General features: G+C 30.2%; 1 protein-coding gene across 1 annotated transcript in view; it reads right to left on the minus strand.

Moving 5' to 3' along the window:
* Positions 1 to 23917, minus strand: part of RpS15 (ribosomal protein S15) — a 50340-nt gene extending 26423 nt beyond the window's left edge. Inside the window, exons 1-3 of the mRNA XM_035375646.2 lie at positions 23763 to 23917; positions 22016 to 22113; positions 13523 to 13757 (exon numbers count right to left, since the gene is read on the minus strand). Coding sequence (XP_035231537.1) covers positions 13523 to 13757; positions 22016 to 22113; positions 23763 to 23771 — 342 coding nt within the window. The 5' untranslated portion in view covers positions 23772 to 23917. The remainder of the gene's footprint in view (positions 1 to 13522; positions 13758 to 22015; positions 22114 to 23762) is intronic.
* Positions 23918 to 24338: the final 421 nt, after the last annotated feature.

Raw genomic sequence — 24338 nt, forward strand, 5'->3', positions numbered from 1 at the left:
TTGCTTTGCACGTGACACTGTCATTTCGTCTGTTAAGTATTTAAAATTTTTACATCATTTTATGTGTTAAAATTAACGACTTAAAACTGCAATAGTATATTACAGTACAAGTGAAAAAATTGACAATTTCACATACGCGTGTGTCGGATTTGTGCAATGCGTATGGGGTCCCAATTTTCCGCCTCCTGGGAGTTGCGACAAAATCTTGGTGATAAAAAGGGGTTGCGACTGAAAAAAGTTTAAGAAACCCTGATTCAAACAAATCAATTAAGATAGTATTCAATATTGTTGTAATGAAATATCCTAAATGCCCTTCAGACACACTGTTAGAACTTAAGCAACACTCCACACAATGGAATATTTAACTAATATGTATGCACAGATATAATTATACCTTTCACATAACATGACTTCACAGCTTCATTGCTTATACAAAAGAAGCTTTCAGTGTTAAAAAAAAACTTTATGGTTGCGGATACACTATCATACAAATTAACTAATGTAAAACATACAACTAAACACACTGAGTATCAGCTTTACCATATTACAAAAAAGTGAGATGCTTCATATGGCACGGGAAAAAATCAGTTATGGTAACTAAAAACTTTTTACCGATTTTTCAATTATCCAAAAAATGGAAAATTTTAATAACCTGGTCTTTATGATACACTGCAAAATTTTATGCTGAACAAACAATTTAGTCTTAATTTGACAAAAGAAATATACAGAAAATTTTGGTTTTCAAGAGATTATTAAAATCAATGTAATTTATTGAAAAATTTTAATTCTGCAGTATGCAGGGCTATATTACTTAATATAACATTTTACTCATTATATGTTACGATATTAAGATTCATGGCATTGACTACACTATACATAAAATAATCAGATTTGGGTGATCTGTTACAATAGCATCAGTATTTTTTAACCTTGTTATTGCATAGTTAGAAACATGTGTCTGAAAATCTACTATCAAACCCCATTTATAAAAAATGGTGTTAGCGAAAATCTTCATTTGTAATGTTGCACAACTTCTACACCTATCAATCAAAAATGAAAAACAGGCTCTAGTTTGTGCATAGACAGCTTCAATATGCAACAAATTTTAATTTAGATATATATAGGACATCAAAATTCTGGAACTTTACTATTAGACAGGGGCAAAATAACTTATAATGCATAACAGTAAGAAACATGATAGTGAAAAATATGGTGTCCATCTTAAAAACTAGTAGGAAATCTGGTCAATTAGTCATCAGGGTCTTTTAGTCACATCTGAAATCAGATTGCTTGATGTAAAAATGGTTGCGCTCTGCCCACTACTAGAGCAACAATGGAGATTAGTTGAATTTCCCTCATACAAGAAAATGAATGCATACAAAAATGGAGACATTGGATACTGAATAATTCTTATGCATCTAGTTACAAGAGTTTAGTGTATTTTCAAAGCTTTGGAAATTTCTGCTACAATGATTGCAATTAACTATTACAATGCTTTTTTTAACATTTTTTAGCAACACTTCCACTACTTTACTAGGATGATTTCTTTATGTCAGGAATGCCTAAGAGTTTAAAGAAGTAGCTCAAAATAATTGAAAGCTAAGAACAGGGTTCATAGCCACACTTTAGTTAAAACAATAAGCACCTATAAGCACTTTTCAAGCACATTTTTAGAAAAAAAATAAGCACCTGTCTAATTACATTATACACAACTGCATAACCAACTACACAACTTGTAATTTAATATATGAGAAATGCAGTTTAAGAGAGAATAAGTATTACCATGGAAAATAATTACTTTTTTTTTAATTTTAAATAACAGTTCAATTTACAGAACTAGTTTACAATGAGAGAAAAAAAACTATGCTGAACTAAACTATATTACAAAATTTAATGATGAAATTTCAGTTCAAAATAGAGAAAATAAATAATAAGGCATATTTATTGTATTCGCTTGGAACCAAATAATAAATACAATTTATTTTTCCACTAATATTGATATTTAAATAATTTAAATCTAAATTCTGAACATTTTCTATATTTTTATTGTATATCAGTTTTTTTTAACAGATACTGCAAGCAAAGTAATTTAAGTAAAAAAGAGGAACATTTCTGAAATCAGAAGACCAAACTTTGCTTCATGCAGTCATCTTTAACAGTAAAGCTTAACTAACCCGCATACTTAGAAATTGGCGAATATTCGGACAGTCGAGAGTAACTTGAAAGAGCGAAGACTGTAGCTGCTCTTTAGATTTTTCCGCTAAATAAATGCTTTTGACATTTCAATATGTGCATCAAATAAAAATAAACGAACGGAAATAAAAAATATTCTGCTTAGCAAGCACAGTAAAACTCTTTTAAGTGTTCATAAACAAATCTCGAACTGAACATCAAAATTAAACCTCTGCAAAATATCGCAAGCGTTATTGCGCAATACGTGCGTCGTAATTCTTCCCTATGTGATATCACGCAATCGGAATCAACAACTACCGGTATTGGGAGAATAAAGAACTAAATAACTAGTGTTTTTCATTCTAATTTTCAACAGACGGCGTTAAATTTCTGGAATACAATCATTCTTCGCTTGGGTTGGTAGACCTCAGAACTTTTAGTCCTATTAAATCCAGATTGGAAAGTGACCAAGAGAAAAAAAAAAAAAGGGGGGGGGGCAGGGGTCCATTGCTGTTTTGCAGCGAACTGTAACAGTTTCAATATTCAAGATTTTGCGGAGAAAGGGGAGACCTCCCGACCTTCGTACTGTATAATGTATTGGCCAAAACAATGAAATTATTTTGACTATTCGATTACTTTCCCTTTATTTAAGACATTCCGAATATTATTCCTTAGAAAGCTAATCTGTTTAAACACAACCATTTTTGAAAGTTTACTATACTTCAGCAGTTACTGCAACTATGTTATTATAAACATTCATTCATATGCTCATAATATAAGCATAACGAGCATAATAAACACGAATATGAACTGACCAAGCGGAACGAGAATGCAAATTATTAAGATCTTGATAGAAATTCAAAGTGTAGTATTTGGGTGGGAGGAAAAGAATGCCGTATGTACCGGAATTTTCTACTGCTTTTGCAATTCTTTGACCAATAGAACAACGGGCACCTGTCTGTACTCTTCGTGCACACCAAAGGTGGTGTTATGTTAATGCAGAGAAAGGGGGAAAAGCTATTTCCGGGAGTATGATTCACCATCTGAAATTCCATATTGGGAAGAAAAGTTGTTTATTTAGTTTCACCTTTGGTACCAAGAAAAATAGCGCAAAAAGCACTAAAAGCAAAAAATAAGCACTAAAAACAACAAATAAATAAATAAATAAAATAAATAAATAAATAAATAATAATAATAATAATAAAATAAGGGGTTTAAAGAAAAGGTAAGCACCTATAAGGGCCTTTATATTTTATTTTTAAATATAAGGACTCATAAGGACCGATACGAACCCTGTAAGAAGGGTTACATATGCTTTTGTTTTTGTGAAAGGCATGATGAACTGCACACAGCATATTATTATTTTAACATGTTACTTAATATTCACGGACAAAAGTATCATGTGAAAATTTTTTTTTTTAAAATTAAGACATTGTTAAAATTCATTTTACCCACAAATACAGTGTAAGAAATATGCATAAAAATGAACTTTTTAAAAAACAAATTTCACTATTTCCAGTCTAGAAATAAGTTTCATCCCAAAATGCTTTCATTAATTCAGTTAAACAAGTTTGTTCTGTACAGCCATTTACATGGGTATATCATTAGTTTAAAAGAATGTGTGGTACTGAACAAAAATGGCTCTTTAAAAAGAAACTATCTGCAAAGAACCAACTTTACTATTTGCCTTGTTTGACAGACTATAATCCATAAAGAGAATTATAGGTAAACTTTTTATATCAATAATTTGGTATTTCCGTTTTGACTCATTATTATTTGGTAATTATGACGTCATTTATTCGGTAAGTATTTTTTTCTTCGATATTTTGTACTCGATGTTGCGGTTTCCGGAACCTATAAACTGAATGTTTATATTCTGAGAGGCAATGCGGATTTTCGGTATGACCGTAATAATAAAAGCAATTTGATAACATCTATATCCTGTTGCAATGATATATAGCAAATGTACTACATATATTGTTAGAGGGTAAACACTAACTATGAAATTACCAACATACACGCAAGTAAAAAATTAAGCTATAGAACAAATTCAGTAGTGATACAAAATAGGATGGTTATTATTTAACCACATTTTTCTAACCTACACTCTGTGAATGAAATCTAATAGAACTTTTTATCACAGTTTATTCCAATTTTTGGAGAATTCAAGGAACAGTTTAACTGAAAAAAGACATCAAGATAGATTTAATTACACGTTTTACATGACATGAATTTACAATTTCACGGTTTACAGAAAGGAAACTTTTAAAGTTTAATAAAAGCCTTATTGTTGAGGACACACTATCAAAAAAAATGTAGCAATGTAAAACAAATGAATAAACATTCAGTACCAGCTTTACCATATCACAAAAAGTGAAATGCCATGATAGTAAAAAACTGGTTATTGTAGGAAACCTTTTTATTGATTTTCCAATCAAAAAATGAACAGTTTCAAAAACTTGGTCTCTACGATACATTGCAAAATCTAATGCTGAACAATCTAATCTGAATTTGACAAACGGAATGTAAAGAAAATTTTTATTTTGAAGAGATGGCTCTAGTGTAGAATTGGGTGCCCCTTCGATTAGCGAAAATTATATTTTTTAATTTTGACGATGAAACCTCACTTCTGGTTACCATGATAGTTTTAACTTTGTTTTAGCTTCCTGATTTTATTTAAATGAAAAGAGATGTGTACATGGACAAATTTAAGGCAGTGCGCAATGCCTAGTTTGTGCAACTCTAGGACTTTTTTTAAAGTAAAAACAGATCAATGTGTACATGGACACAGAGTTTGTGCAATTTTTTTATTTCTTATTTTGGTTTTTTGTAGTGGCCATCTTGAAATTGTGCCTTCCTGCACTGATCTTGCCGTCAAAAAAAAAAAAAAAAAAAAAAAAAGCCAAAAATTAAGGGTCACCTAATTGTAAACTTTTACTGAAGAGATTATTCTTACATGAAATACATTTCATTTGCTTTTTAATTAGTTTAAAATCAACATGAGTAATATATTGCAAAATTTTAATTCTGCATGAACCATTAAGCAGCACTTTATTACTATAAATTACAAAATAGCAAAGATATTGAAGGCCTTAATATTCATGGCACTGAGTATACTGAAACATAAGAGAGAAATTTCATTTCACAATACGTCAGGTTTCTGACCATAAAATAATCAGACCGGGCTGATCTGTAAAAATATCATCAATTTAATATCATCTGATTATTGCACAGTTAAAAACATGTGTCTGAAGATCTACTATCAAACCCCATTTATAAAAAAATGATGTTAGCGAAAATTTTCAATTTTTAATGTTGCACATCTTGTACACCTACCAATCAAAAATGAAAAACAGGCTCTAGTTTGTGCATAAACAGCTTCAATATGAAATGTCATATTTTAAATAAATACATATTAAAATTCTGGAACTGTTAGCCAGAAGCAAAATAATTGTTCATGCATAACAGCAAGAAATGTGGTAAGTGCCAAATATGGTGTCTAAGTTAAAAACTAGGTAGAAAAATTTGTCCAGCACTTACTTTTGCAAGTAAAGAAACTTTACAATTGAAGGCATCAAATCTCATCTGGTATGCAGAATGAAAGAAATTCTACGTATTTTTGCAAATGATGGCATGCTATTTCATGTTTTCAAACCATTTTGCACTCTCTCTTAATCTTTCAATGTTTTATTTTAAACAGAGCTATAATTCTAAACTGAAAAATGATTTTCAAGAACTCGATGATACATCCTACATATTTATACTGTTTCAAACTGTAAATTGCCACTGAACAATGTGCATCAATAAAAAACATTCATCTTACAGTATAAATCACCAGATATCCACGACTGATGTTAAGAAATTTGAATTTTAGCTTTATAAAATATTTTTTTGTCTACTCTGAAAATCAAACCTTAATTTCCAAATTTTTTGTCCCAGCTTAAGTCCATAACATTGCATTATTTACTACATTTTGCAACCACCATGGTGGACTTTGGTGAATTTTACGGAAGAAAAAGAACAATTGCTTTTATTGTAAAAAATCATGTATTAGGTACATATTCTAAGTTTCAACTATACATATTTCAAAACAAAATCAGTAAACTTAGTTACAAACAGGACTTTGTTGCTGTAGAAATTTCGTAGCAATTGCTTTGGGAAAGGATTCAAAGCATTGTTCCTTTATATATTTGAGCAAAATAATATATTTCATCTCTTTCCATCATACAAAAATCCTACAAGCATAAATTTTACAACTGAGTTTAAGGTAAATCATTATAATTTCTTTATAAAAAAAAGCCAGTGGAATTTGGAATTAAGAAAAAGAATGCATACGAAAATGGGGACAGTGGAACCTGAATAACTGCCATGCTTATGGTTGCTTAAATAACTATTATGTGCTTCGTTAGAAGATTTTGGTGTATTCTGAAGCTTCGGTGATTTCAGTAAAGATGTTTGTGATAAATTCTAGGAACTCTATTACTATGATTTTTTTTTTTTTTTTCATTTCTAGCTACTCATGCACTATCTTACTAAATTGATTTATGTATGTCAGGACTGCCTACAAGGGTGCCTTTACATGCTTTTCTGAAAGATATGAATGACCATAAATGAGTGTATAATTTATGAACGTTTAATATTCAAAGAGAAAAACATTAATTAAAATTTAAAAAATTTTAAGAGAATATTAAAATTTATTTTACTCACAAATATAATCAATCTACTGTAATAGTTAAAAATATGCATAAAAATAAACTTTCTTAAAAATAAATTCCATCATTTTTAAATTAAAGCTCAAAGTGCTTTCTTTAATTCAGCTGAATGGCTTTTTTCTGTATAATTATTTACATTGGTATATCATTAGTTTTAAAGAATGTGTGGAACTGAACAGAAATGACTTTTTAAAGAGAAAAAGAATATATCTGCGAAGAACCAACTTTACTATCTGCCTTGTTTGACACACTATAACCCATAAAGAGAATTACACGTAACACCAAGGCAATACAAAATATTAGCAAGTAATTTTTAAAATATTCCATATTTAATGAATAAAAAATAAAACAAACAATGTCTTAAGCTTGTCAGATTACACTCAAAGATCTGTATATACTAAACTTGATGAACCCTGTAATACCTCTAAATACAATATTTAAATGTCAGAACTTAACAATATTCATTGCAATGAAATCTTCCCCCCCCTAACATGGACTTATTATAAATTTGTTCTAAAGAATAAAATTCATGGCGATAGAAAATATGACGAGTATACACATACAAAGGCACTTGCTAACCTTCAACTTAAGCATCATCAAGCAATCTGACATGAATATTAAGGCCTTCAATATCTTTGCTATTTATGCATATAAGTAATTGCATCGAACACAAATTAATGAAAAGAATTAATGTTGTAAATACTGAACAAAAATTACTTTAATGATTAAAAAACAAAAGTATATATGTAAAATATTTGCTAATATTTACCTTGTTTGACACACTGTAATTCAATTACAAAAATATAGGTACCACCAAGGCACTTAAATATAAGGGCTATTTGTTAAAAGGTAATTGTTCTATAAGGTTATAATAATAAAAAAAAGCAACTTTATAATATGCAAATCCTGTTACAATGATATACTATAAATATGCTAAACATATTGTTAGAATGTAAGCAACACTAACCATGATGTAATTACCAAGTAAAAAATTAAACTATAGAATAAATTCTGTAGTGATACAAAATAAGATGGTTATTTTTCAAACACATTTTTCTAACCTTCACTCTGTGAATGAAAACCTGTAAGTTTCAATCACAATTTATTCTAATTTTTGGAGAATTAAAAAAAAAAAAAAAAATTAACTGAAAAGACTTCAAGGTAAATTTAATTATACCTTTTATATGACATGAATTTACAATTTCAGGGTTTGAAGAAAAGAAACTTTCACTGTTAAGGAAATCTTCATTATTGAGAACATACTACACTACAAAGTCCAGAATTCGGACACTTTGGCGATTCCGGTTTTGGGATTTTTCCGGATCACCAGTTTAAATCTAGTAAGATGGCATGTAAAAATTATAAAATTAAATTTATTAAATTGTAATTTATGAAATAATGAAGTATTTATGAGCTAAAGGATATCAAAATTTACAAAAAAAAAGAGCTTAATATTTATTTGTTTACTTTATGAGGAGGTATTTCATAGATCAAGAACTATACTTACAAATTTCACCATTCATTAATTGATTGATTGATGATTGAGAAGCATTATCATCACAATGAAAAACTTATTTTATATCACCTTCATGTATTACCACTTCTCCACATTTCTTTACAAAATCCATTAGTTGTTGTTTCGTTAAATTTTATCTTACTACTATCGCACAGAGACAATTAAGCCTGAATTGTATTTAGTTATTTATTATACTTATGTCTATTTCTTGTACATGCTTAAGGCTTATCAGAGTTCTAAATAAAATCCCACATATACTCAAGCCTTAGGGCCAGCACAAGTTGTCATATTTTGATAAACATGCGGTGATGAAAGGAAAGTATAATAAATAATGATTCGCCAGGTTGTCTGTGTATACTAAACTTGACGAATCCTGTAATACCTCTAAATACAATATTTAAATGTCAGAACTTAACAATATTCATTGCAATGAAATCTTCCCCCCCCCTAACATGGACCTATTATAAATTTGTTCTAAAGACCAATGATGCATCTATGTGGAATGTTTCGGTTTGAGATATGTGTTAAGCAGATATGCAGCAACAGAGCCAACTTCCTGATTGTATAAATTTATGCTAAAATGATTGTTTCTTCAACAACAAGGTATTTTATTTAGTGTCGAAGTGAAATTAATAATCGGGACTCTCCAGATGTTTTATTATGCGTGGAGGGTGAATCAAATGTCCATGCATTAAGCCTACAAGAAAAAAGTGGTGGTTTTGAGGTCCGGATTTTAGATCATTTCGGATAATGGACGTCTGAATTTCGGACTTTGTACTGCATTGCAAAAATTTAACAATGCAAACAAATGACTAAATAATTCATTCAGTACCAGCGTTACCATATTATAAAAAAGTGAAATACTTCACAACATTTAGTAAAAACATGTTAACAGAAATTGATTAATGTTTATCCTATCTTTACAGGAAAGAAGTCAATAGTTTCTATAATCTACATCTTTATGAAACAATGGAAAATTTAGTACAAACCATCTAGTCTGAATTGAACAAAAGAAATATAGAGAAAATTTTGATTTTGAAGAGATATTCTTCCATGATACACATATTTCATTGGCTTTTCAATTATGATTTAAGAATCGACGAGCAATTTATTTCAAAATTTTAATTCTGCATGAAACTTCAGGCAATGCTATATTACCATAATATAATGTTAGAAAGTAATAAATATATAATATAATCACCTTTAACATTTATAGCATTAAGTATACTGAAACATAAGAAAAAATTTTCATTTCACAATATGTCAGAAACAGGTTTCTGAACATAAAATATTCAGACTTAAGCTGATATGTTATAATAGCCATCAATATAATTTCACCTAGTTATTGCATAGTTAGAAAAAAATGTATCTGAAGACCTACTATCAAACTCATAAAAAATGGTGCTAGCAAAAATCTTCATTTTTAATGTTGCACAATTTCTACACCAATTAATCAAAAATGAAAAACAGGCTCTAGTTGTGCATAGGAAAATTAAAAATGTATGATCAAATTTTAATTAAATGCATAAAATGTAAATAATAAGATTATAGATGTTTAACCATTAGCCAGGTGCTAAATAATGGTGGTGCAGCATAACAGCAAGAAATTTGATTAAATGGGCAGTATTTTGTGCTCAAGTTAAAAAAATAATTGTTGCCCATGTGCAGCTGTTAATTTTTGGATCTATAAACCGCATGAAGGATAGAAGTGATCAAATCTAAACTGATAAGAATTTTATTTATTCCTTAGTAATAATTCTTCGTAGAGGCGAAAAATCAAAGGCTCTTAAAATTATTCTTAATTGGCACCAAAGAAATTCTACATAATATAATTTCAAATAATAGTGATTGTTTCTGTGCGATTGTCATGAAATGATTTTTCATGGTGTTTTCTCACCATAATCTTTCAAACAATCTTGATAACACATTCTTCATTTTCATATTGTTTCTAACTGCTCTAGTAATTACTGTCATTGAACAGTGTGGATTAACAGAAAGCATTTATCTCATATTGCAAACACCAAATATTCTCTATTCCTGTTGCTCCTTCCTATACATATCCTACATATATATATTGAGGGATATATATTTATGTATATTAAATGAAGAAATGTATAATTTGGTTTTTAACCTTATTAAAATAAGCTTTTGTCTACTTTGACAATCAAAATTAAATTTCCAAATTTTTGTTGTTGCTACTGTTTCAATAATACAGTGTACTTCACATATATAATTATATAAGTCTATTAACTATTTTTTGGCATTTCTAATTACTCTTTATTAGCTTACTGAAGTCGTTTCTTTACTTCAGAAATATATAAAAAATTTTAAAAAGTTGGGAAAAAAGAATGACATGAGATTAAACCCTGTACGTTTACATGTGCCATCTTTTGAACAAGTCTGATTGATAATTCTGAACCAGTAGGTCGTGCTGTAATAACGCTTGAGTTTTTCTGATTCTGACTCTTCCGTAGGCGGTCAGTGATTTTACATTCGATAACTGATTAGTTACCTTCGGGTAAGAGAAAATGTTCTTCAGGACACAGGAAGACGAGACGGACGATGGTGAGCTCAGCGAAATGAGTTCAGTTAGCTTACATTAAATGAATAGGACTTTCCCCCCTACGAAAAGATTTACGTTCGCATAAGGAGAAAAGGAATAATAAGAAGCGGACTAAAACGAATTCGGAGTCTTCCGATGTAAACAGCATGATAGAGAAAATCCATTCGAGGAAATTTCGCCTTCTGACAGATGATGATGAAAATATTGTAAGCCTCGTTGAGCAGATTAAGAAGCATGGACAAGAAAGAATTGCAGAACAGAAGATGGGTCACTTAGAGCAAGTCTTATTGAAGCAAGCTATTGAAATAATACAAGAAGGGGAAAATGCTGAAAAGACTGAAGGCAAGTGGATCTTGCCGAGGAAGACAGTAAAACCTACCCGAAAAGATAACCTGATGGAAGTTTCAAAAGAAAACAGGTTTGAAGATTTTAATCCTGATGAGAAGCAAGAAGGAGGAGGAGGTGCCCCGCCCATAGTTTTCCAGCAACATGCAGTTGATTGGGTAAATGTGCACGAACTGCTAATAGAAAATTGTGATGAAGAGTTCGAAGCTGAAATGAAGTTTAGATCCATCTATGTTAATATGAAGAGTGTTTTTGATTACAGAAGAGCAACTGCTACCCTGCAAAAGAAAGAAATACCACATCCACTCCTTTCAGTTAGCGAGTGAAAAATCGCTGTGCATGGTGCTGAAGAACCTGCCCAATACAGTGACTGAAGAAGCTGTAAAGACCAATCTGGAAAGATGCAAGTTTCCCGTGCTTAAAGTTAAGCAGATAAAGAAGAGTAAAGCGAACAATTTTGAGAAACTGTCGTTTTCATAGTAAACCTGAAGAAAAATGCTACATGATATGCCATTCATCAGCTGGATAATATGTTTAGCTTGAACATCAAAGTAGAAAAGTTCTCTCCCAAGAAGAACCCGCTTCAATGTTTTCGATGTCAGCAGTTTGTACATTCCCAACATCTATGTATTAACCCTTTGATGCGCGGTGGTCACGCCCTGAAACCATCATTTCCCGATTTTTTTTCTCCTCTTTTTTCCAAAATTTTTTAGTGAAAATGAATTGATTACCGATCTTTTACATCTAAATAACACAAAATGACTGTAGAATCATATATGTTTTAGGTATTAATATTTCAGATCGGATGCCTTTTAAAATTCGTTTTCGACGAGACAAAATAAGTTCCTTTTATTAATATAAACAACTTTAAATTTCAAAAGTTAGTCATCGCACATAATGATTTCTATCATAAACAATAAAAAATTGCAGTAATTAAAACTGCATATATAAAAAAAACTCTATATATATGGCATTGCTATGTGGTTTCAGGGTGCGACCACTGCACCACTAGAGCATTGTGTCACAATGCTTACAATCCTCTAGAGGCTCGGTGGTCGCGCCTCGAAACCACTGGCGTTTAAGCAGTTTAAATGGTTAAAAGGTCTAATTAAATTATATATTGTTTTAACTCTCTCAATTAGTCATTGTAATACTTTTACATGTTATATCAAATAGAATTTTGGGTAATCTTCGGATTATGGTAACTTTGCGATTTTTGGCGAAAATTTGGCGACCAACCCTGCTACAACAACTTCTAGTTTTGTTTTGGACGCCATTTTGTTTTCACAAAGTAAAGGCTTTTTTTTTTTTTTTTTTTACTCAACATTTTTTCCAACAATCTGATAGCCAAATTACACTTATACTAGAACTTTTATGCAACAAAAATGCTTAATCATGACAAAGATTAGGTGCGAAATTGGGAGAAAGTGCAGAATCACCCATTGCTTGCCGCGTTTTTAAGAATTGCGCATACAGGGTATCATTCATGTACACGTCCACCTATTTTCACTTAAAAAAAACCCAGAATTGCACAAAAATGGCATTGCGCACACTCTTGACTTATCCATGTACACTGCTAAAGTACTAGCTAGTAACCTTTATCGCCTTACCAAAATGTCGCCAAACTACCTGTTACCATATTCCAAAGATCAGCCAGAATATTTTGCCCTTGAAAAATGTTAAGTTCCTTTTTTTTGGAAAAACAAAAACCCCAATCTATGACTAAAAATTAATTAAACAAGTTTTATGTGTAGATTCAAAATATATAACAAATCTAAACTGGATTTCAAATTTCATTCTTAAAAATGCAAGTGTACAATGAAATTTACTTTTTATACTTTGACATAATAGTAAAACTGGTCACTTTTAATCTTTCAAAATAATGCCTATTATCTGCTATGTATTATTTTGTATCAAACAAGCAAGAATAAATTCTTTTATATTTACAAATTTTCAAATATTTCATCATCTGCAAACATTAAAATCTACTTAAATATTTCATGTCAATAAATAAAAATTCCTAAAATCTAAAATTTATTGTTTTAGAAGTAATATTTGTGATTTATACTTTTTAATCTATATTCGGATGGGATGGAAACAATCATTCAAAATATCACAAGGAAAAATAAACAGAATAAATATTAATTTTACAAAAATAGAATAACTTTTACTTGCATTGACCATCATGAGCATAAAAAATAACAAAGAATGTACCTTGATTTCAACTTGGTTAAAAGTCTTTCCATTATAAACTCCAACGATAGACCCAACCATTTCAGGTACAACAATCATATCTCGGAGATGTGTTTTTACAACTTCGGGTTTTTCAAGAGGACCGGCTTCCTTTTTAGCTTTCCTCAATTTTTTAACAAGGGCCATTGGCTTGCGCTTCAGTCCCCTAGAAAACCTCCTCCTTGCACGACAGTGCAGAAGTTCCGAGAGATTTGAGCTAAAAAGAGAACCCATTAGAAATTTGTCTAGTCAGAGTATATACATATATATATATATATATATTGTTCTCACAATAACCTCGTTTTTAACCAGTTAATCTTTTAATTCGCTACAATATGGCAAGTTTTGGCAATAAGAAGTTGGAAGTTCTATATTTTTAAGTAGGTATTTGAATATGTAACTTAAGCAGTTATTTGAATAGTCAAATGCTTTAGAATAAACAAACTCCCATATTTTCCCTTCATATTAAAACTGTCAAAGAATGAGTACACGGTATGTTATGATCTACGAGATGGTTAGATGTACCATACAAGGATTTATCATCCTGTATTTTTACCAGTATCTTAATCACAGTCAATGCATGATTCAAGCTGAAAAAAAAGCAGATGAATCTGCACCATATACATACGTAATGCATTAGGTGACTTTTGGTGCTAAAAATATCTTTTATTAAGTACAATACTACTGTACTAAATTCATATAAATTATCAACTGTACATAAAATATTAAATTAGATCAGAAACATTTTATTAACCCCTTAACTGCAGCGGGAGTATATATACGCCTTGCTCAGCCGATGCACTAACTGCCCCAGGCGTATATATACGTCCTTCCAAACTGCTATCATTTGATTTGCGCTGCTACACCTAAAATTATTCGCAAAGTTAACGCATCGGCTGCGCATCTGGGGCAGTTAACGCATCGGCTGAGCAAGGCGTATATATACGCCCGCGGCAGTTAAGGGGTTAATTATAATAATGCTGCAGTTAACAAAAATTATCAGATGTATATATACAGTAACATATTTTAAACTATATTAAATATATTATTAAAATGTAAGAAATTTGAGGAATATACTTATATATAGCATTAGTGTATACAAATAAAATAGCACCTGCAAAATTAATGCATAAAAGCACAACATAATAGCCCCAAATTCAGAAAGAACTTTAAAACAGAAAAAGAGGAAAAAATCAAATTGTGGATACAACACAGTTTTTTAAAAATACATAAGCATCTAGAATAAATGCAGTTAGAAATTTTATTTTTTTTAGGATATATAAAGCTAGGTAATACAGAATTTTTACGCTTCAAAAATTAGCATTTCAGCTTCACAGACCAAAGAACTTCTAAGAAAAGCAAATGACAGCTCAGAGTAACTCAAATTTTAACCCTTGTAGTGCCGTAACCAAATTTATTCGGTTACGAGTTTGTTTTGTCATTTGGTATATATTAGCTTATAATTTAAAATATTTTGCTCTTACTTCTTTTAATAATGTAAATGTCATCTTAATGAGTGCAAGTGTATAAGAATAAAGACTAAAATAAGTAAATAAACAAATTTAGGAAATGCGTGATTTTTAAAAACAGGTCTTCATGAAAGATCCCAAAACTCGTGCCACTCAGGGTTAAATCAATCCCAATTTTCTTTTGCAAGCATTTAGTGGTTAGAAAGGAATTTTAGTCATTTGTTGAATGGTGAGTAAAGGATACCTCTGCATTGCAGAAAATAACCATATAATCCTGAAAACTGATTAAGGAAGCATTACTGATGCAATATAGCTACAGTAAAAGTTTCCTGCAAGTGGCGAGTTAACATTTTTCAAAAAGATTGATATATTAATATTTATAGTAAATCAAAGATTACAAATATATCCAAAGGAAAAAACTAAAATACAAAAATGACAATTAAAATTACAAACTACAATTAGTACAAGACAAATTAAATTATGAATTAAATGAGCACATCTGTTCCACTCATACACAATGCTAGATAAGCCTAAAGGAATCTTAGTCCACTGTGCAGACAAAATATTTTCAGTTTAATGCAAGGAAGAAAGAGACAGTGGCTGATCTTTGGAATATGGTAACTGGTTAGTTTGGCGACATTTTGGAGGCGATAAAGGTTACTACCTAGGACTTTGGTAATAATGTGAGAAGTACTCAGTTCCGAATACGCATTATTTTGTGTGAGGGATATGAGAGATCATGAGATATTTCATGTGACATTAATGGACGAATTACAGTTCTTTAATCGGAAAAGGGAGGGAATCTGGAAAACTGTAGTAATATATTATTTTGTATTAAGCTTCATTGTGTGTTGTGTGAAATAGTTTAAGTGTGCGTGCCACGTAATGAAGATTAGGTAAGTTAGTATTTTTTATCATTTGAGGATATTATTTTTATGTATTGTTCTAAATGTAAGGAGTAAATAAATTAATATGGTATTATTGGAAAATTGTTATTAGCAATGATTTAGTTTAAAGTAATTAGGATTGTAATCTACTTTTTATTAATTTAATGTATGTGCTTATTTATATTTTAAGTAGTGTTTTTTAATTTAATGATTATGATTTTGCGAGTTATATGTTTGTAGTATTTTGGAATACGTTTCAGTAGAATATGTTGAGTATTTTCATGCATTTTCGTGAAATTTTTCTAATTTATGAGAAAACTGCAGTGTACATGGATATAGTGAAGAGTGTGCGCAATGCCATTTTTGTCCAATTCTGGGATTTTTTTTAAGTAAAAATAAGTTGACGTTTACATGGTTTAGTGATATTTTAATTAAATTATAGTTATTTTGTGAATTTTATGTTTGTAGGAATTTGGTATATGTTTCAGTTGAAGTAAACGTATATGGAAATAATTTAAATATTTGACACTAAGTATTTGTAATCATTTGTAACGTTTGCGGTATGAATTCGTTGGTGATGTTTATAATAGATAATTTAGAGGTAAAAGTTTTTGTATATTTTATTTATTTTATACGTGGAAATGTTCATCCTTGGAAAGGGTAGATACTTTTTCGTGATCAGGTAATTTCATATATGTGATTTTTACCGAGTTTAAAGATTCACAGAATTTGTTTGCATTTTCGTGCAAATTTTTTTAATTTATGAGAAAATAGCAGTGTAGATGGATAAAGTTAAGAGTGTGTACAATGCCATTTTTGTGCAATTCTGGGATGGTTTTTTAAGTAAAAATAAGTCGACGTGTAAATGGTTTATGTGTATGTGCTATTCTGGAAAATGCGCAAGGAGTTTGCGATTGTGCACTTTTCCCCAATTTTGCAGTTAATATTTGTGAGGATTAAGCAGTTTTGTTACATAAAATTTCTAGCATAAGAGTAATTCGGCTAGTAGATAGTTGGAAAAAGTGTTCAGTAAATAAAAAGAAAAGAAACATGTCTTTACTTCGTGAAGACAAAATGACGGCGAAAAAAAAATAGAGGGTTGCTGTAGCAGAGTTGGTCGCCAAATTACCATAATCTAAAGATCAACCGAGACAGTTTCTGTTATATGATCCTCTTACCTGCTGCCACAATGAAAGAAAGGAAGCACTTCCGCAGAGAACGCGGTAAATGTAAACATCGCCAACTTTGGCGATAATAGTTCAAACATGGTAACCTAGCTAATTCATCTTATTCGCTTGTGCGAAGGTTGTCGTTGTTTGCATTTGGAGATTTATATTATTCTTCTCTTATTTATTGTTATTTTTTCTGAATTTTTTAACAACGAATGGATAGAAATATTTTCGCATAATTAACGAAGTTTTCGTCGAAAGATGCCAGTTCTAGGCTCGTCAGTTCAGGATCAAAGGAAGAAAATATGGCGGGAGGGCTGAATGCTAATTTGTAACGCTGTTCACGTTATGTTCTTAATTATTAACAGCTGTAAGCACGCAGAACCATGAGGTTTCCAAATCCTAAAATAATTTTTAAATGTATAAAGTTCTAGTTTTATTAACTTTACAATGCTACTGAAGAAAATTTCCTTACTGTTGAAGGTTATTTGTATTGTGAAATATATTATGAAAAAGAACAGGTATTTGTTGCAACGTAAAATGCTTTAAGCTGTATACAAGTAACTTGAAAAAAAAAAAAAAAAAAAAAAAAAAAAAACTGAAAACTATGTAAAATGGATGTATTAAAGGTCATGCATTCATTAATTTATTACATGGGCATGGCTCTTACCGAAATACATCAATCAACAGGCCAAGTACTTAATAATGAAAAATGACACTTGTAATAGAAATATTAGTATTCTATATGAATTAGAGAAAATACATATAAGTATAATGTAAACATAAGTATAACAATACTAATTTTTATTTTTTAAATGAATTTCTACTTCCCGTTATGCTTAATACATTGTTTTCTGTGCTAACTTGAACTTAATATAAATTTATTTTCGTATATCACGTTTAACCTGTTAGTTTTACATCTATATACTTATTATCTGTGAATTTTTACTACCATTGTCTGCTAACTTGAATTTACATACACTAAAAACCACGTTTACGGCTTGGCTCATCCTTGACGAGCCGCGAGCTTGGCGAGTAAAAATGCAACGGCGCCAACGGGTTATTTCCCGAAGCGCCAACGGGTTCTCTGCGGATGAAAACCCGAAAGAAAAATTAATGTGTATAGCCCGTATGAAGAGATACAGCATAAATAAGAATTTGGTTAATTTTCGATTATGGTAACTTGGCGACTTTTTGGCAAAAATTTGGCAACCAAACCCGCTACAGCAACCTTCTACTTTTTTTTTTCGCCGCCATTTTGTCTTCACGAAGTAAAGACAGGTTTCTTTTTTTTTTTATTTACTCAACTTTTTTTCCAACAATCTGCTAGATGAATTACGCTTATGCTAGAAATTTTATGGAACAAAAATGCTTAATCATTACGAATATTAACTGCAAAATTGGGAGGAAAGGCAGAATTGCAAACTGCTTGCCACGTTTTCAAGAATTGCACATACACGGTATCAATGTACACATCGACCTATTTTCACTTAAAAAAAATCCCAGAATTGCACAAAAATGGCATTGTACACACTCTTGACTTTATCCATGTACACTGCTAAAGTCCTAGCTAGTAAGCTTTATTGCCTTACCAAAATGTAGCCAAACTATCTGTTACCATATTGAAAAGATAAGCCCAATATGTATTTGGATAAACTTAGTAATGTACTATATAAATGAATTACTAAAAATATAAATATTAACTAATTAAAAAGTAGCTTAATCTTTATATAAAAATCTACAATTGTTTGCAGTAGATTAAGACAGCTCAGATCAAATGATATTTAATAAGAAAAAGGTCAATAAAATTTAATTCAGATTAAATTAAATTTAAATTATTGTGAAAATTACCAGGAACAGAATTTGCAAAATTGCATTTATATTGCTGGAAAACAAAATTTACAAACCAGAAGATATAACGACCAACCGGGTCATGATTACGAGTTCCAGTCGTGAATTCAATCACATAGAATACTTCAGAAATTAACTAAAATAAAACAAAATCACTACCTCAAATATTTTAAATCTACCAGAAACTGAATAATAGCAAGCTTCACACATTACTTTTTTAAATACTAGGTAGGTAAAATATATAACTATTTTTCTGCATCCTTTATATTAGATACACGTATTTTTTATATTTAAACTTTGTGCCATATATGGCATCTCAAAACAAAAATACAAACAGGATAATACATACACTACATGGCAATACAGATACAAAATTCAAGGTTAGGTTAATTACGGCAAAGCCTGGAACAGCTTTAGTATTAGTCTTTTTTGGCGAGAAATTTGTTTGGCGACATTTCGGAGCAATAAATGTAAAATTATGATAACCTTGGTAACCCTAAATACTGAGCTGAAAAACATGCCGCCATTTATGTCCACGTAACTTTAACGAACTTGGTAGGTATCAGAGCTTTGACGGGAGGAGGGATAAATTGCATGTTTTTCAAAGTTACGTTTGTGTTAGGAAAACACAACATTTAAAATATTTTTTAAAAAAGCTAAAATTTGATAGTTAAAACTGATGCTTTTAATATTACACCACATAAGCCTTGACATTTTTTCATGTGTCAACTCTGCATATTATTATAAACTCCACCCCCCCTAAGAAAAAAAACACATTTTCAGTAGCATGAGGTAAACTCTTTGTGTTCCTTTGCTAAGGAGATCAAAATTACCATGGTCTAAAAATACTTTTTTGACTCATATTAGAACTATAGGGATGTGTAATTGCATAAATTCAAAGGTTCAAATCAGGACCAAAATTATTGCTTTTATAACATTTTTAGAATTTGACTGACTATAAAAAATATAATGTTGCTTAGATTATGGAATATATAGCTTATAATTTACAGTTCTCAAATTTTGTAAATCTTACAATCCAATAGCTGCATATGAATATCCTTCGCTGAGTGTTATTACTTTTATTAATAGTATGTTGACATAACAGTCGACTTTTTATTTTAAATTTTATGCCACTTTTCTACATCACTTAAACATTTTATCTAACAGAAATCTGAATTTTTTGTTATAAAAACTCTATAATAAAATTAAGAGTACAATTTATATATAAAAATTTGACTACATGGCAAGCACTTAGATACTGATTTCAATGTCTTTAAATGTTATTATAAGGTTTAGATATATTCTTATTAAGTTAAGATATACTTTTATTCTCTTATAAAGTTTAGATGTACAGAACAGAAGGCACACTTTGTGCTTACAACTCAGTCAACTACTTGTGGCAAGATAACTTATGATAACAATTAAGTTCAAATGTAAAATTTAAATTCAAATAAATCAATTTAATGCAAAGTTGGTTAAAAACTTAAACAGCATGGAATTTAAGTATCAGCAATTACAATGCAAGACTGAAGACTACAAATCTTATTTATCTAGCAACACTAGTAACGTGGTAGTAACGAAAGGAAAAACACGGTTTGTTTTACAAACTAAAAACTTCATTTAGATTCTGGTGGGAAAATGGATGGATGAAATTGATAGTAAAGATCCCAAGCATAAAATAACTCTGTTTACAAAATAAAGAATGTTACATTATACTTTGTGCCCTGATTAATTATTCACTACATGAAATAGTGTAATGTATTTTTTTTTTTTTTTTTGCATCATATACAAATTATTTATTTTATTTAAATGCTGTCCAAAACTGAACAGGATTTTGCAAGCATATTGACCATATTTTTCGACCTATAGATGCAACACTTCTTCACTTCAGAAGTAAGATTTAGAATTAAGAAATAAGAAAATAAATATATATGTTGGCTAGCAAAAGAAGGATGCCTTCATAAAGTACTTTTTAAGAGAAACTGGATCAGATTCACATTACATGGACGAAAAACCACAAAAACTCCCATATAGCCAGCCTGAACTACCACTGTTCAGTGGCTTATCACTCCAACACTAGTGGATTCCATTGACTGTTCGAATTTTTCACAGAAATCATCGTTTATGATGATTGTTGTATTATTACCATTGGTACAAAATTTACTCATTATGATAATTTAATTTTAGCTTTTAAATTATGAACATAAATTACTTGTAATAAATTTAGGGATTAAAAAATACACACTTAATATTTCTACCATTTACAAAATTTAATCATAAAAAGTATTTCTAATGCTGTTTCAAAACTTGCTCATTATAATTTAATTTGATTTCCTTCACTTTGAAATATTTTTTTACTTTCTTTTAATAACAGAATCTAAGAAACTAAAGTAACATATACTACTAGTTTGAAATGCATTTATGAACCTCTTGTAAATTTCATTATTCATAACATAAAAATTAACCTTTTGTAAATTTAAAATATTAGCTAAGTACTAATATAATATAAATATTAACTAATTACTTAAAATATTAGTGTTTAATACATTAATATTATATTTTGTAATTTACAATATTAACCTTTTGTAAATTTCATTACTCATAACATAATCACTGCCATAAATTCATTTACGGTAGTGTTTCAAGAATTTATCATAGCAGTACTAGAAATGTTGAAAATTAGAGAAAGACTGTTTATTCTGATTAAGAGCTTATTTTTTAGGATTGTTATTTAGTCTAGATCGGGTTTTGTTGACAATCCGCCATTTTTTCCCCGATCTTCAAAGCCCGCCAAATCAAAAAATCGCCAAAAGGACCAATACTAAAGCTGTTTCCAAAGCCTCGAGGGCTATCTGCCTAAGGGAAGGGATGCCTTCGTGGAGGACTTTCTAAGGGAAACTGGCTCATATACACATTACACATGGGAAAAACCATGAAAACACCCATGCAGCCAGCCCGTTCGCGGGATTCAAACCTCAGACCGAACTACCAGTGTTCAGCGACTTTACGGCTCGGCCGCTAGTGGGCCTACAATATTCAAACACAATAAAGCTAAACTGTTCATTCTTATGAATTTTAAGTGCTTACATTCACACTTACTTTGACATATCAAGCAACTGATCTAAGTCAACTCCTCTGAAAGTGTATTTACGGAACGTCCTTTTCTTTTTCAATGCATCTTGATTTTGCTGAGGCTCCTGCATAATCAAATTTATACAATTAAATCATAAAAAAACACATTTTACTCAACATAAAAAAGCACAATTGTGGTTTAAAAATTTACAGGTAAGCTTTTCTGACTGGCTATAATGAGTTCGGTCTTATGAATTGTCAATTTTACTAGCAGCAAAGTTTAAAGGTTCTGAAAATGTCTTGAATGCCATCAGCATTTAATAATCAAAAAAATTTACTGACCATTAAGTATAAATTAGGAAAAGAACAGTAATTTAAACAAAACAGCACCTTCATTTGGATGTACATTTTGAATAAAACTATAAATTTTAAGTACAATGAGACACAAAAACCTTCTGCTCCAGGAGTAAAAATATTGATATTCTAATTAACCATAATGAATCTGATTTGAGCATCAGTGCTTACCATAAATCTATTCTGCTTGCCTTCCCACGGTAAATCATGTCATCCCAGTAAGCAAATAATGGCTTCCTATTTATTGTTAAGTATATTATGCTCTCAAAGTAATTCTTTCGAATCTTTCTAACAACTCTATATTTCTTCCACAGTCAAAGATGTTTTGCTGCTAGAAATGATAATAATCTCACCAGCATTCCATTTAATCCTTGTACCAGTTAATTAACAAACTCTATCCAACTTAGCATATCTCTTCAGTGTGGTTTCAGATACATCTAACAAACTAGAAGAATTACAATTTCGTGTCAAAAAACACAAATCTTATACCCAAAGAAGAAAAATAAACAAATCTTCAACAGCTATTCACAGTAGAAAACTTAAATTCTTTTTGATAAAAATGATCCATAAAGCTTCTTCAGCTTATAAATTTAAGATTTACTTGCAGCAATGCTTCTGCATCTAACTCGTTATTTCTTACGTTGAGAGATAAATTACTAATTTAATAAATCTTGTTATGTCTTCTAAAGATTAAAAAAAAAAACTCTAAAGTCATGTTATAAAGGACAAATACAGTAAGCATATAAAATTTTAAGCATTTTAAACTAATATAATAAAATACAAAAAATTTTACATGTAGATTTTACCAACAATCATTAATAAATTCTGAGACAAAATTTTATGCCACATATATGTTTCATAAATTCAACATCGAAAGTGGAGATGCAACTGAGGCTTATACTTCAGAAATTATTCAACAGAAAGGACTTCCCTCCCCTTTCTAAAGGAAGCATACAAACTTTGCTTCTTTTTTTTTTTTTTGGTTGTATTATTTTAAAGAAATAACATAAGGGATAGAAGAGGGATTGTGCTTAATATAAGAAATTACATTTCCGTATTAACGTAAACGGGGGTTTTACCTGTGAAGGAAAAAAAAAAAAAAACTAGGCAGAAAAAAGTTTCTGGACTCACATCTCTAAATTATCCGCATTTTATTACCTCAATACATAAGCTGATTACTTATATCTGACTGAGTGTAATAAATAAGTTTCCGCTTATATCAAAGTTATGCAGTCTCCAGTCTTCACTATCGTGGCTGAAATTACCATTATTCCATTACAGAGAATGAAATATGCAACACGGTAAAGAAATAAAACCATAATATTAAATAAAAGAAACTACGATACATAAATACTAAACACACTATCAAACACAAATAATAAACATCAGATCACAACAGATATAACTTTCCTTAACTTACCTCCTCCATATTGATTATTTTATGCTATGATTTAACACGCTGAAAGTACCATTCGCACCTTCACCAGAGATTTAATGTTGCCAATAACGAAGAAGCTTTATGTTAAAAAGTTTAAAAAACGGGATTGCCAGATAATAAAATGAAATTTTTATATAAATTTCTATCGCATTTCCCTCCTCCTTCTCCATTTCATTTTATTCTTAAAAAAAAAAAAAAAAAAAAAAAAAAACTCAGTTATACATTTCTATTGTATAACCCTGGAATATTTTGTAGTTCAAAATGTCATTCAAATAGAACAAAAAAATGACCAAAATTCCTCAACTTAGATGAAAACAATAACTGGGGGTGGAGTAATTAAATGAGCTTAGAAGATGCGGGCAACAGAAATAAAGTACGGAAGTCGATTAACGTCTTTACATTAAAGTTAACAGTTATTAAGAACTTACAAAATTGAATGTGTCGTCAAAACTTTTACACAGTTGTAATCTCCGATTGCATAGTGCCATATCGGCGGCTTTCTGCACGTACTTGACGCCTGGGGGGCTCAAATCCAAATCATAGGTTAATATTTTTAAT

This window comes from Stegodyphus dumicola, chromosome 4 (genome assembly GCF_044657685.1).
Source record: "Stegodyphus dumicola isolate Sdum_Otavi_A_Nest chromosome 4, ASM4465768v1".
NCBI lineage: Eukaryota > Metazoa > Arthropoda > Arachnida > Araneae > Eresidae > Stegodyphus > Stegodyphus dumicola.